The 14,174-nt window shown below is 39.5% G+C and overlaps 1 protein-coding gene across 1 annotated transcript; it reads left to right on the plus strand.

Annotated features, from left to right (window-relative positions):
* Positions 1–3,647: 3,647 nt before the first annotated feature.
* On the plus strand, positions 3,648–10,404 carry and2 (actinodin2). The gene is made up of 6 exons (XM_044221053.1): positions 3,648–3,796; positions 4,290–4,381; positions 6,062–6,106; positions 7,706–7,869; positions 8,403–9,299; positions 9,524–10,404. The coding sequence occupies exons 2-6, from the start codon at positions 4,309–4,311 to the stop codon at positions 9,923–9,925; spliced, it is 1,581 nt and encodes a 526-aa protein (XP_044076988.1). The 5' UTR covers positions 3,648–3,796; positions 4,290–4,308; the 3' UTR covers positions 9,926–10,404.
* The last annotated feature ends 3,770 nt before the right edge of the window (positions 10,405–14,174 follow it).

The following is a 14,174-nucleotide window of genomic DNA, read 5'->3' on the forward strand; positions in this document are numbered from 1 at the left end:
AAAAAACAGCAGCAAGTACCATCTTCTAAATGAACCACAGGCTCAAGGATTGGGGCCAATTAACAAAAGTGTTTGTAAGAGCAGAAAATTATCAACTTTATAAAAAATGCTTTAGAAAGTCATAATTAGCCTGTCCAGACATGGCACAGTATAACTATCCATCTGTAAAGGAACAGAAATTATACTCTGTGCAGCATGAAATGCCAACCGTGGAATGCTTTAAGCAGATCATTTATTATGAATCCCAAATTCTGGGTGTGCAGGACAATGTAGAGATTAGACAAGATTAGGTTATTATTTATATTACATTAACAAGACAAAGAGTCTACAGCCATGCTAGCAGTTCTGTGATGCTGTACTTAGGCACAGCAGTGCTTTGAGCTAAATGCAAATTTTGCATGGTAACATGCTCACAATGACAATGCTAACTTTTGCTAATTAGCACTAAACACAAAGTACAGCTGAGGCTGATGGAAATGTCATTAGTTTTGCAGGAATCTGGTCATAAACCAAAGTATTGAAAATTGAAAATTTGACCCGATGGTGACACTGGATGAAAAGTTAATGGATCACCAAAATCATTAGAAATGATCCTCTATGGAGGATAACAAATTTCATGGTAATACAAACAATCATTGTCAAGATACTTTATTTTGAACCACAAAAGTAAACCTCATGGTGGCGCTAGAGGAACAGAGGAACACCAGAGTCATTAGGATTCATCATTTGAGGACCATTAATGTCTGTGCACAATTTCATAGCAATCCATCCGACAGTTATTGAGATATTCCATTTCTGGACCAAAGTGGTGGACCAGCTGACATTGGCATCCATAGAGCCAAGCATGACTAAAAATGCCCCAACAAAGACACAATGTCTGTTATCCTGACAGTTTAGTCAATATTTGTGAACATTCACTCAAAGCTATAAAACCACAGATCTACTGTCTTCAGTCTGTGATTAAATTCAAACACTGGTCTATTGACAACGAATGGGAATCTGAAATGTCTGAGATTTTTTTTTATGTAAGAGAGAAAATGAAACTGAGAATGTGGGCTACTGCCACAACATACATTATTGTGGCTTTCTTTATTGCATTGAAAATACCAATAAATTATAAAAATTGTTTTTTCTTGTTAAATTTTTCTTCCTCCTCTTTAACTTGACAACACAACTTTTAATTATCAATAATCACAGAGTGAGCTGTTGCTGCTTTATGACGTGAAACTTGAACCACAGCTAAGGTGCTTACATAAAAGCATTTGACAGACATGGTAATTTTTACAAGGGTCTGTGTTTTTAATAAGCTTTTCTTTCACAAGTAACATGAGACGCCCTTTTGGGTTCTTAGCCCAAATCTTTGTTAAATTGCCGTGATTTTTCCATGCACATAAAGACACAGACATTTCTCCTGATGGTTGTTCTGCTTTAAGCTGAAGAAGACAACCATTTGTCTCCTTTTGTCAGAACCCTGGTTATTTTGAAATGTGTAAATTGCAGGGATCATAGCCAAGGCTGAGTTATCATCAGTCATGCAAGAGGGACACAGTCTTAGGGGACAAACTACAAAAACAGCATTTAGGAACTGAGTGGAAGATGATGCTTAAGGCACAATACATTGATTTAGTTTTGTTTTTAATTTAATAGAGACAATAGGAATCAAAATATGTTGATATCTAACTTCAGCTGAAGCTGCTCTTTCATTCATACATATGGTGTATAACAGTTACTACTTCGGTGATTCCCAACCAGGGTACTTGCACCTCAGGTGGTATACTCAGTTACGAGGAGGTATGGTCAAAGATTGTGAAGTAGCTCAACTAATTTGGAAACTTTTTTTGATAGCTAAAAATGGTTGATATAGTTAGCTAAAAGTTGCTGATAAATGATTGAAATAGTTAATGATAGCTAAAAGTTACTGATAAACGGGAGAAATAGTTAGCTAAATGTTATGGATGAATGGTTGAAATAGTTATAAGTTATGTATAAATGGTTGATATAGTTAACGTTAGCTAAAAGTTATGGTTAAATTGTTGATAACGTTAGCTAAAAGTTATAGATGAATGGTTGAAACATAGCTTCTACCATAGTACGAATGCTAACTTGACCAAACCAACCTAAGCACTGACAGTTGAATTGTATGAAGAATTATTGTAACAATATCCACTTTTATATAATTAATAGTTTTAAAAAACATCCAGTTTAAAGTCAATTCAGAAGAACACATTTGGAACATGATGATACTTGACTGGGCTGGGGAGGTATGTCTGAATAAAAAAAGGTTGGGAACCCTACAAAGATTCTGTACTGTATGTATATTTATATATTTGTGTAGGTGTATGTTTTTTAGGGAAAGATACACCTTCAAAGATGTTGCTTTTTCCAGCTAATGTTTTCCAGGTTCCATAGCTCCCATATATTCCGTACATATATATTCCCCTGACATAGGCTGGAGGCTGTACAGGCTACGTGGCACAATCCAAGCATCAGGAACCTGTGCCAAGCAGACAGTGGTGTTGGCATGCTGGTGCTAATGGCTCTGCACTTATACAGCAGCAGCAGCAGCTTCATTATAGGCTCTCTGTATGAGGCCTACCTCTCCTAATGACTCCAGTTTCCTCCATGTTGTTGGATAAAAAACATGCATGTGCAAGAAAGTAAGCTTTTTTAGGAGTGAGGAAAAAATGCTTTCTCACTGAAGTGTATATTTTTGAAAACATGAAACTATTTTTTCTTTTAAGATTTATGGATCTGAACAATGTGAATGAAAAAAAATCTCAACTCTGAGAGAGCAAACGACACACTTAAAGTGAATTTTTCCCCCTCCAACAGCAGCTAACTCCTTATATAACTCTTTAGCGCCTATATAAAACAGCTGAATAACTGTATTCAAGGAAGAAGAAAATGGCTGCAGACTTTGCCATTACAGGCTGATACCAAGTTTGGAACAAAGACTGCTGCTTGGGTGTAGCACTGCACCACTGAAAATAAAAGAGTCACGTTCCTGTCATCCTGGACAATATTGCTCACATATTTGTCAATATACTGATGCAACACAGTAGTTATTTCAGAAATAGTTTTTATTCTTTGCAGTCAGTTTCTACAGAGAGACTGTAATGCAGCACTGGAATAAAAACAGGAGGTTTATGTGACTAGTGTCTTTAGTTTCCTCCCAGTAGTACGAACGCCAGGACTACCTTTTGCTCAACTGTTTCCACTGAAAGTTTTATGAGCGCCACCTCTGCGATAGCTGCAGGCACTTCTTTATAAATCTGCTCTTCTGTAACAGAGGCCTCAAGCTGTGTGGATTTAACAACTTACAGTTTTTAAGTTCACGCCCACTGAGCTGTTTATGTAAATTTCAAATCTCAAAATCAACTAGTGACTTAGATACAGTGTCACCTCATAAGTTGACCCCAAATTCCAAACCTGTGAGGAAAGAAACCCGCCGCTAAATGGCACCTTGTTAATGTTTCTCCACTGAGAGCAGTGGTGCTGCTCACCTCTCCTAATTACAGGACCCCTATTGGTTGGACGGATGGCAGTGCAGGAGCCAATCCTGGAGTGCCTACCAGCATGCCGGAGCCGTATGACATGCCTTTTTGTTTTTAATGATCAAGTGGGCTCCTTAAAAATGTCTCCCTGCCTGATCATCCCATACAGGGGAGCAGAGAGCTAGAGGGTTTAGACAGCTCAGACAACAACAGTGCAGCAAGCCCCCCCCCTCCCCCTCAAGACTCTCGATCCAGAGAACCGCTCCTGATCACAGGAGGCCAGAACTTCAGCACCTTTGCAGGTAAGGAATAAACTGAATACTGCTTGTGCTAAAGTTTATATATATTTTTAGCTCATATAGCCATAGTACCTGCCTGCAACTCCAACGTCATTGTTTTTGGATGAAAAATGAGAAAGTCCTCTGATTTAGTGTGAAACTGTAGAAGACAATCTCTCCTTTTGAGTGCAGCAGCTGTAATTCAGCCATCCGTGCAGTAAAGGAATCCCTGGAAAGCTCTATTACAGCATGTCCTCAATCCTCTCTATTGTCTTGGCATCAGCCAGTTAAAGAAAAGCTCTCTTCTTTGTTCCAAGTGCATTGTCTTCTCATTTCCATATCTAACAGTTTGCTGAAAAACTCTCCACAAAAACCAACAAGACGCAGTCATCAATCCAAGTCTAGTTGCATTGTAATATGACAGTATATTGCCAGAAGTTCATACTGTGTTAACCATCCTCAAATGTCGCTCTGTTACAACATTATCAGTGAATATTGTTTCTGTCTTGTACCTCAGGAAGCACATAAAACAGAAAATGGCGCGTGCTGGCCGACCATCGCTTTCCCTGATCCACACAGGATTCATGTTAGCTATTGTTTTATTACCAGGTGAGACTTGATTTACAGATTTTAATTGATTTAAAATGTATCTATGACTTTATCTGATCTTTGTCACAACCATTTAGTTGACAGACAGATGGAAATTTACTCTAATGTAATGGTAGTTGTTCCTCTTAACATTCATAACTGCACATTCAGGGATGTAGATATACCACTGAAGATGCTGAGGATTTTTTGGGAATTTGGGGAATTTAATGACCTGAGGAGGAATTCACATTTTACAATTACACACACATTTTTTATTCTGAAATTTTACAATAAGTAGATAAAATAGCAATGAAATGTGTTGCATTTAGTGTCTCTACAACTTTGAAACACCATTTAGACCAGTGGTTCCCAAACTCTCTGGCTTATGACCCCTTAAAACAAATCAGTACTTGTAATCAGTACCTGTCGTCACAGGTTATGCCTTTCATTACAAAAGTCCAAAGGGTGATGTTTCTTTCTCAGATTGTTTCATTTGAAGGAGTTTCAGAAGCCTGAGGAGGTAAAATTACACAGCATAAAACAAAACAGCAAAAATGTAAAAAATGGCATAAAAATGAAGAAAATTTTGTGTAACAAAAATATGTTTTATTTTCTTTCTAATATATTTAATCATGTTCATTCCTTTGGTGGATGCCCTACAGAACATTTTTGTTAAATATGTTTGTATTTGACAGTGGTGGAATCAGTACATTTACTAAGTATTGTACTAACATATGATCAGTTATAAAATATGACACACGGTTACAGATTAAACTAGCCATGAGTATACAGTATAATGTAGTTGAAATAAACTCCACTTTGAACAACTGCAACAGTAAAATGCTACTTTCACATTAATGCATCAGGAACAACATATAACAATATATAATAATAAAATATACAACAATATAACAATCACACGATTGCATAACAAATTTTTTGATACTTTAATTTAGCAGATAATACTTCTGTACTCTTACTTGTAATGAATTTTTTTTACACCACTTTATTGCTACTTTTACTTAAGTAAAAGATCTGATTAACTCTTATTTCCCTTGTTTTTGGTCAAAAATGTATTGGGAGAATTTGGGCTCATGACTTGGGCATATGCACATTCATCTATGGCACAGAATTATTAGACACCATGTTAATGTGCAAGACAGCCTGTAAGTACTTCAAAATCTTTCCAGAGTCATAAAAAGACATCTATCCCTGCTCCTCTGGGAGATTTTCCACATTAATAAATGAGAAGGTCCGTAGTTTCTGCCATAATTAGCTGACTTGGCTGTTTTCTCATAGTTGTAAACTTCTGAAGAAAACCCCTGGTGGAGCAGAAGACATGTACACATGTTCCCTCCCTCCCACCTTCCACTTTTACTGTGCATTGGTAATTGGTTTGTGTGAGGGCCCACTCTTTGTAGTTTTACAGGTTAGCTTTAAGGAGGCCCCCGGTAGCCGCACAAACTCCACCGGTCTGGCTCAAAGCCTAACTGAGCGTGCATGGGGCTGGGGAAAGGGGGTGTTTAATCTGCAGGATGCTGCCTGTGCCGGGCGCCAGAGCCCCAGAACCTGCCGTGTTTCACCCAGGGGCTTATTAGCAGGATAGCGTTTTCCCTGATGTTGAGGGAAAGCTCAACATCTGGTCCTGGTCAGCTAATGTCCCTGCTGCTGCTAATGTGGCTGACTGCTTGTGTTTTACAGAGTTTCTGGGGGCCGTTCCATTGGAGCAGCACAAGGAGGAGGAAGGTGAGGGCCTGTGACGTGGCATGTGGGACACATTGGCTTTTAGTCACTGAGGTTAAAAATAAATTAAAACTTAAATCACAGACATTTATAAGGGATCATTTAACTTTTCTTTCTTTTTTCTATTCAGCCAGTAAAATTTTCACAATTTCCATAATTGATTTATTATTTAAGTAATTTTTCATGGGAAATGGCCCAAACTTGCTGGTTCCAGCCTCTCAAATGTGAAGATTTCCTGCTTTTCTTTGTCTTATATGATACTAAACTGAATATCTTTGGGTTAAGAATTGTTGTTTGTACATAACGAGCATTTTTAAGTCATCTTTGGCACCTGGGAATCTGTGTTGGGCATTTTTACTATTTACTTTATAATGACATTTAATAGACCAAGCGATTACATGATTAATCTAATCAGATCAATTGACAATGAAAATAATCGCTAGCTGCAGCACTCTTGGAAGCTCCAGTCCAATAACCCGGCCAGAAGTACCTTTGTGAATGATATAATATTCAATTTTTGTTGGCAGTGTCTCAGAGAGGAGTTGATCAATTCTGGCAACAGTTGTGGTGTGGTGTTGTTGTATTGGATTGTTTTATATAATTTCTAAGTTGTTCCTGGGGAGATAGAATAACAGGAGCACCAAACAATATTTTGTAGTTTATCTATTTAAATCAAATAGGAACTATCAAGGAACATCTTGTACATCTTATCCACAAACAAAACTAGAACAAGAACAAACACTACAACACAACAACCTTTCTAAACACATATATAAAGCTAAACACAAAAAAAACTCAAAGCCTATTTATCTTTAACATCTTAAATGAATAGTTTATTTGAGGAAATAAGGCAAAATAAGCGTACTGGCTTTCTTGTAGAGAGCTAGATGAAAAGACTGATACAACTTCTGTGAGGTAAATATGAAGCTACAGCTAGCAGCCAGTAAGCTTAGCTTAGCATAAAGACTGGAAACAGGGGGAAACAGCTATAAGCTATAACAGCATAACCTCCCATAAAATGGCAAATTTACTTTTTAACACTTAGTTTCTTGTACAGATTAAACATATAAGATGTAATGTGTTAATTAATTGGCTTTAGAGGTGCAGATTTTGTTACCTTTGGACAGAGCCAGGTTAGCTGTTTCTCTGTTTCCAGTCTTTATGCTAAGCTAAGCTAATCCGCTGCTGGCTCCAGTTACATATTTAGCTTACAGACATGAGAGTGGTATCAATCTTCTCGTCTAACTGCCGGCAAGAAAGCAAATAAGTGTATTTCTGAAAATGTTGAACTATTCCTTTAATAACTTCATAAATATTTACTAATTACTGGATGTTGCAGTTGATTTTAGCTAGTTAATTTATTGACTTAAATATCACAATACAAACATATAAAATAACTTTACATGGTTGAATAAAAACATTAATTAGAAACAATATTCCATATAAAATACTATTCTGTCAACATATAAATAAAAATACACACACACATCTTCTGTACTCCACAAATGAAAACATATCTATTCAGTCTTACTACATCATTTGTAAAATTCTGGCACCAGCACACTTCATTTAGTTCACTTTCTCCCTCTCCTCTCCCCTCAGTGCCTGCAGTGTCTGATGATGTGAAAGCCGAGGCCATGGCGAGCCTAAAGAAGCTGGTTCGCCATAGAAGGAACCTCCCCGTCTGGGCTGTGCCCCAGTTCAAACGCCTGCCGGACTTCTGGGGATGGTACAAGTACTTCATGGACAGCCACAATCAGGAGGGAGTGAGTGAAGTTTGTTTCACATTAATTATTCAGTTTCTCCCAGTCAGGAGTAGGAAACAGTGCTTTTATAAATTAATCTCTTATTTTTTAAAATCTTAGATGCCCTCAACATTTTATGCCAAAAAAGACAGATTTAAGCAGCTTTTTGTCTCATTTGAACAGGTTCTTGATTTTTTCACAGCAATGAATTCTTTGTTGCTCAGACCATGATTATGTAAAAGTATTAATATGCCATTACCCTCTTAATATGCTAAGTTACTCTTCAATGCAAGTCATGTTCCAGCATGTAGTCTTAGTACCAGTGAGAGCTCTGTGGTTTGAGTCAGGCTGTATGGCTTGAGTAACAAGACAGTGAGCTGAAAAAGTACATGCATTCCTCCTCAGAGGATTTGTGTGAAAGTGTTCATCTATCAAGGGCGTCTTTAAATTCTGTTAGTTTTATATTTAGTTTAGTTTTACTCTCTATGGCATATAAATCTTATTGAATCCGAGCAGATTTATTCATTTTGTCCCCTTTTCACCGTGTATTTCAGGTTGAGGATCTGGATCGTCTGTACATGGCCTACCTGCAGAACAAGCACAGGTCAGAGGAGGGCCCGACCTTCAACCACTACCTCAAGCACCTCAGTGAAATCTACAAGACTTGTGCCAATTCTGATGATCCAGAGTGCATCTCCGAGTCCACCAGCAAGCCAAAGGCTGCAGTGGTGATGCCCGCCCCCATCAAGTCTGCTGCCGTCAGGATGTGCAACCCTTACGTTGACCCATACTGCCTCTTCCCCCTTGTCCCTAAGGCTGCTGCCCCGGAGCCTGAGCCAGCTCCAGCCAGGGTGCCAGCCCCTATCTTGACCCCCATGCTGCCCATGCCCCTGAAGAGCCCCACTGGCTTCTACTACTACGCCCCCGTCCTGGAGCCCTTCCTGAGCGCTGAGCAAAGGACTGAGCTGCTGAGGATCTGCAACCCTGAAGATGTGGAGTGTCTGCAGTATCACCTGAGGTCAGCTTATGGCTACCGCCCAGCCCCTGGCCCAGCCCCATCCTATGCTTCCCTCAAATGTGACCCCAAGGACCCCTACTGCATGCCCCCCCTGGTCCAGAAAGCCCCCACCGGCTTCTACCACCTGCTCTACCCCAGCTGTGACCCAGCAGTCGATCCACTGTGTGTGACCAACGTTGCTGCTCCTGCTTCTGTCGCTGCAGAGGACGCCCCTAAAGAGCAACACTGCAACCCTCTCTTTGATGCTGGCTGCAACCCACTGACTGCCACCAAGCTGTCCGGCCTCACCAAGCCTGTGCTGGAGTACGCCCCCAAGTACGAGCCTGCACCTCCTGCTGCTCCTCTGACCTGCGACCCTCGCTATGACCCATTCTGCATACTGGCAGCCGCTGCTGCACTGCGCAAGCCCGCCCCGCAGATCCCCGAACACCAGGTCTGAATTTGATGTCCTGCTACTAGGATTGAATAGTTCAATGTTTTGATTAATTTAGCTTAATTTTGCTTGTTGAATGGTTCTATTAATCTTCTATTCCTTTCCATTTGGTTTATTAAACGATGTAGTGAAATGAAATGGGTGTTGCATAATGCTTTCACTTGCTGTCTTCGATCTGCTTTGCATCTGTTTTGAACAAAAACACAACTCAATCAATCAACCAGGTCCGCTACAAGCTCGGAATCCTCGGCAAAACCAAGGAGGGCTACGACTGCTATGTGCACTATGACAAAGACTGCACCCCGGTGAAGTCTGGCCCCGAGGCCAAGGCCGACATCAAGGCTCCAGCAAAGCCCTTCTGCCATCCATTCGACCCGAACTGCGGCAAGTTTGCTTCACCCTCCGGCGCTGAGGCCCCAGGGACCAGCAAGGATGGCATAATCCTGCCTGACCCTGACTGCGACCCTGAGTTCGACTACAACTGCCGCCTGCGTCGTGCTGAGCCCGCTGCTGTAGCTGATGAGCCTGCCGCTGCTGAGGAGAAAGCTGCTGATGAGCCAGCCAAGGAGGCCGCCGTCCGACGCTTTGAAGACTTCCTCAGGGATGCCATGAGCCAGTACAAGTAGATTTCAGAAATAACATGACAACAGAATCAAAACTTGCTAGATAATCTACCAGCAGAAATGGAGCTCATTTTGTAGTCCTTCATGGACCACAACCTTCACACAATCAGTCCATACAAAACTATAAAATCATTCAGAAAATATTGCAGCTTTTAAACAGTGAATCTGATTTTCCCAGATAGCCTGAAGGTCTCCTAAAAGGCCAAGCAACATAGAACAATATGTTGAACTTGTGGATTAAATACTTCATGTATGTATGTTTGTAGAAAAGAATCATATGTATAGATGTGTGATAGAGTAGGGGTAGTTTGAATTTGTGTCAGTGGGTAAGAATTTCTCTCTGTTGTACATTCTTTGTTTCCATTTGAGTTACCCTAAGTGTATTTAATGTTGTTTTTCACATTTTTTCTGTAACACTAAACCTCATAATACTTCATCTTTTTAGTTTTTTTAAAAGTTCTAAATAAAAAAGGTTTGAAAAACTGAATTTTCTTTCTAGAGGTTAAACCGCACACTGAGGTCGCAGACACATCTGCTGGGTAGCTGAAATAATATATAATCAAAGTATAAAACCTCATGATGATACCAGCAAAACACCACTTTTTAAGTCTTAATTATCCAACAAATATTTAGAAAGGTTTTAACCATGTTTGAGGGAGCCTTCTCTATAAATGCACACCTCATTTCAGCACATTAGTAGTAGTGGTAACAGTAGAGATACAGACAGGAAATGCAGGGAGAGAGAGGGGGATGACACACAATGAGGATCCCTGGCCAGAGTCAAGCTGGGGACTTTGCAGTTGTATGGTATGTGTTTTAACCACTCAGCTACCTTCCCCAAAAATACAAATATTTTATTTTACCTTGGATAAAGGATAACTAAAAGGGCTAGTACACCGAAATCAGAAAAATCCAACTGCTATCTAGCCATGCAGACAGATTCAGTTAATTTTTTTTTATTCAGTAGCAAGGACACACTCAGGCAACATGATGAAGGAATCCTGAACAGTGTTGTCACCTCCTGCCCTGACACATGCCATTGCACACACACTCACACACACTGGTTTTTGTAAGTCATGAGGACATTGTTTTGACTCACATTGATTTTCTGGAAGCGAATAGAACTAACTGCTAACCTTAAAATAACCCTAAAATAAATGCTAATTCAGATTTCTGTTCCCAGATTTGAGGTGAGTCCCTACAATGTGACTGTGAGTCATTACAGTCTCAAACACACAGTACAGTTCACACACTGCACAAAACTAGAGAAGTAGATGGTATGTGCGGTGGTGTATGAGCTGGAGGATTAATATTTACATGTCACGCATCAGTTTAACAACAGATACAAGTACAGTATATGTCCCTGTCAGTACTAATTTGTTTAAAAGCTGGTTACAACAAAAATGGAACCACAAATTCATTCTTTGGTTGATAAATGAACTTATTTTTACAGCCTTTATTCAATAAATACTGAATGATGAACTGCGGTATTTTCTCTGCCAAAGCTGAAACGTTGTAGAAATTAACTGCAGCCGTGGACTACAAAGATTGCAGTCTGCTTTTCAATAACCAACTTTTCAACAGCTCCAGCGCACAGCAGTCGCCTCAAGGAGACGAACGCTGCTGCTGCTGCTGACAGTTTTAAAGGCAGATAACACACAGCCGGGCCCAGTAATGACTACCTGAACACAACATGCACTCAAGAAAGCACCATGGAGGTATGTTTCTAATTGTAGCTGTTGTCCTGTAAAGCTTGGACTTGTGCTGAGTTCTCCTGTCGCCCTGGAATTAAAACTGAAGCAAGACAAACACAAGTTTCATTCAAGTTCAGTCAGGATTATCATGCAGTGCATTTTACACTGACGGTTGTGATGTGCGTGTAGGCTGTTAAGCACAGGAGGCTTATATCACTTAAGTCTTCCAACCATATCAGTCCCAGCAGAACGCTGGCATCCCAACTACTGTTTAAGTGAGGCTTGCAAACAACAAACCGATTGGTCTATCTCACTGTCAATCAAACATATCAATAGCTCTGGTCTCCATGAACAAAATATACAATCACACTTGGTTGTAGCCCCTCTTTGTGTGTTGTCACAGTGATCCAAGCAACATTTGAGCATCACTTTTGGTTGTGTCCCATTCTTCCTAATGGCTGTACCAAGTTCACTATGCTGTATTATTCATTGGTTCTGATGCTTTAGTGAACTATTCACATTCTAGGTGTCGACCCTTGACCCCTATGAAGCCCGAAAAATTTGTGACATGGATTGATTTGAGTAAAACCTTATTTATTGGTTATGAGGCTGTTGTAAACTCGTAGTTGTTATCAGTTTCACCAGAAACCTTGCAGGTTTCACTGATTAGTTGTGTTACTGTTCTGTAATGAGCTCTGACGCCTTCACAATTCTATTAAAATGCATTTTGTTACTATTTTTTTCTAGGTGAACCTAAATTCTACATGTTTACATAAATCTTGACTGCAGCTATTCACTTCAAATAAATCTTCATTTTCAAATAGTCCTGGTCATTCTTAAAAACAAAAAACCCCAAGTGCAAGACATCTATATTCAAAGCAGATAACGAGAAAACTGGGACTGAAAGTGTTAATTTGCTTCAGAGTATTAAATCCTATTTATTTTGAAGCAAATAAAGTAAAACCTGCCTTTTGAATGAGATAATGTCAGAATATATTCTATTTTTAAAGGAAACTTTCCAATCAAGCCTCACATTTTTAATGCGCTTCACTCTGCTTCAATCCAATGAATGTATTTATTGAAAATGTCTTTAACCAAGTAAAAATCCACTGAAAACAAGATAAAGTTAGATAAGATGTTTCCACTTTACTTTGGAGTGTGAGCCTTTATGCAGCTTCCACCAGGTGGCGCTGATCTCCCAGAGCTCCATACTGTGAGGCTGTCAGTTAATGCAGGTCTGCCATCTGTCTATACCTGCTGTCACAACGTCTCAGTATAAGAATCTCCATCACACTGTGTTTGTCATAGCTGTTTTAATAAAAGCTAGACGGTTGTTAGAACTGTTTGAAGACAAAACATTTTAGCATGTAAAACCCGCAAAAGATGAATTACACGTAATTAACCTTAATCAAGCCACCTATCCAACCTTGATTATGTCAGTTGGATAGAAGTAAAAACATTTTTAATACAAACTATACAAATCAATTTATCAAAGATGAAAGTTTGATATCTTTAGGTGAGATATGTAAAAGCTGCATAAAGTGTCGTTGTTCAAAATTGAATTTCATCAAAGGTCGTCTCGGAGGAGCAGAGATCAAACAGTGTGAGGAGGAGAAAAAGAGAAATGTTTGGAATCAATTTCACGCCTCCGTGAAGAATAATTGCTGTGGATTTTAAACATTATGATAGTAAGATAAGCGCCTTTCAGCTTGTCATAGCGTAACGCATTTAGTCTACTGGTTTATCACGGCTGCCTGTTTTGTGTTAATTACTAAATAACTGATGAATTTATCTGCCGTGGAAAACCTTTTCCCTCCTGTGACTGTGAGCGACTGTGCTACACAGACAGACAGAGAGACAGACAGAATTCACATCAGAACACTTATATTTGTGCGTGACATACCTACATGTAGACATTATTTATGAAGAGTCCATAGTCAGCTTTTGCTTTTGAGGACATCAGTTTGATAAAAAAAAAAAAAACTCCAGTTGAGGTTTTCTTGTCATAAACAAGCATATAGAGTTTGTCCTGAGTCACAGCCATTATATCCTGATTCCATCCTCCTCCAATATAGAGGCAGGCTGACAAAACTAATGGATGTAACATGTATTAATAACTCACTGGGAAATACACTTTTTAGTTGACCAGAATTGAAGTGGTACAGAAATGGATCCCTGAAGCTGAGTGTGGTTTGTGCTGCCGGCTGCTTGAGGTTGGTGGCCTTTAGAGTCGAGTAAAAACTCTTCTCTGAGTCTAAAGTCTAAAGAAATATAATATTTCATTTTCTTTGCCTCGTCCTCGGTATTGCTTTTTATATGAGCAAAGCAATACAGTGAAAAGGTACACTAAAACCATACATTGACAGGGGCTGTCTGTAGGGACCCTCCTGCACTTGTGCTACAGATGATAATTATGTTTTTTTGACCGGTCTCTGCTCTCTGCATTATTTTTGCATTTTCAGAGAGATGATGGAAAATGCAAATGATTAGCAGAGTGGGAGACTAAAAGTTGTGTGAGAAAGTGTGGCAGGCAGAGAGAGAGAGTGAGTCATTCAAAA

This window comes from Siniperca chuatsi, linkage group LG13 (genome assembly GCF_020085105.1).
Source record: "Siniperca chuatsi isolate FFG_IHB_CAS linkage group LG13, ASM2008510v1, whole genome shotgun sequence".
NCBI lineage: Eukaryota > Metazoa > Chordata > Actinopteri > Centrarchiformes > Sinipercidae > Siniperca > Siniperca chuatsi.

Excerpts from the sequence above, each read along its gene's own strand:
- and2 (XM_044221053.1), top strand. The coding sequence starts at position 4,309 with ATGGCGCGTGCTGGCCGACCATCGCTTTCCCTGATCCACACAGGATTC. Across the intron at positions 4,382-6,061 it reads AGCTATTGTTTTATTACCAG|AGTTTCTGGGGGCCGTTCCA; the intron begins GTGAGACTTGAT and ends TGTGTTTTACAG. Across the intron at positions 9,300-9,523 it reads CGCAGATCCCCGAACACCAG|GTCCGCTACAAGCTCGGAAT; the intron begins GTCTGAATTTGA and ends TCAATCAACCAG.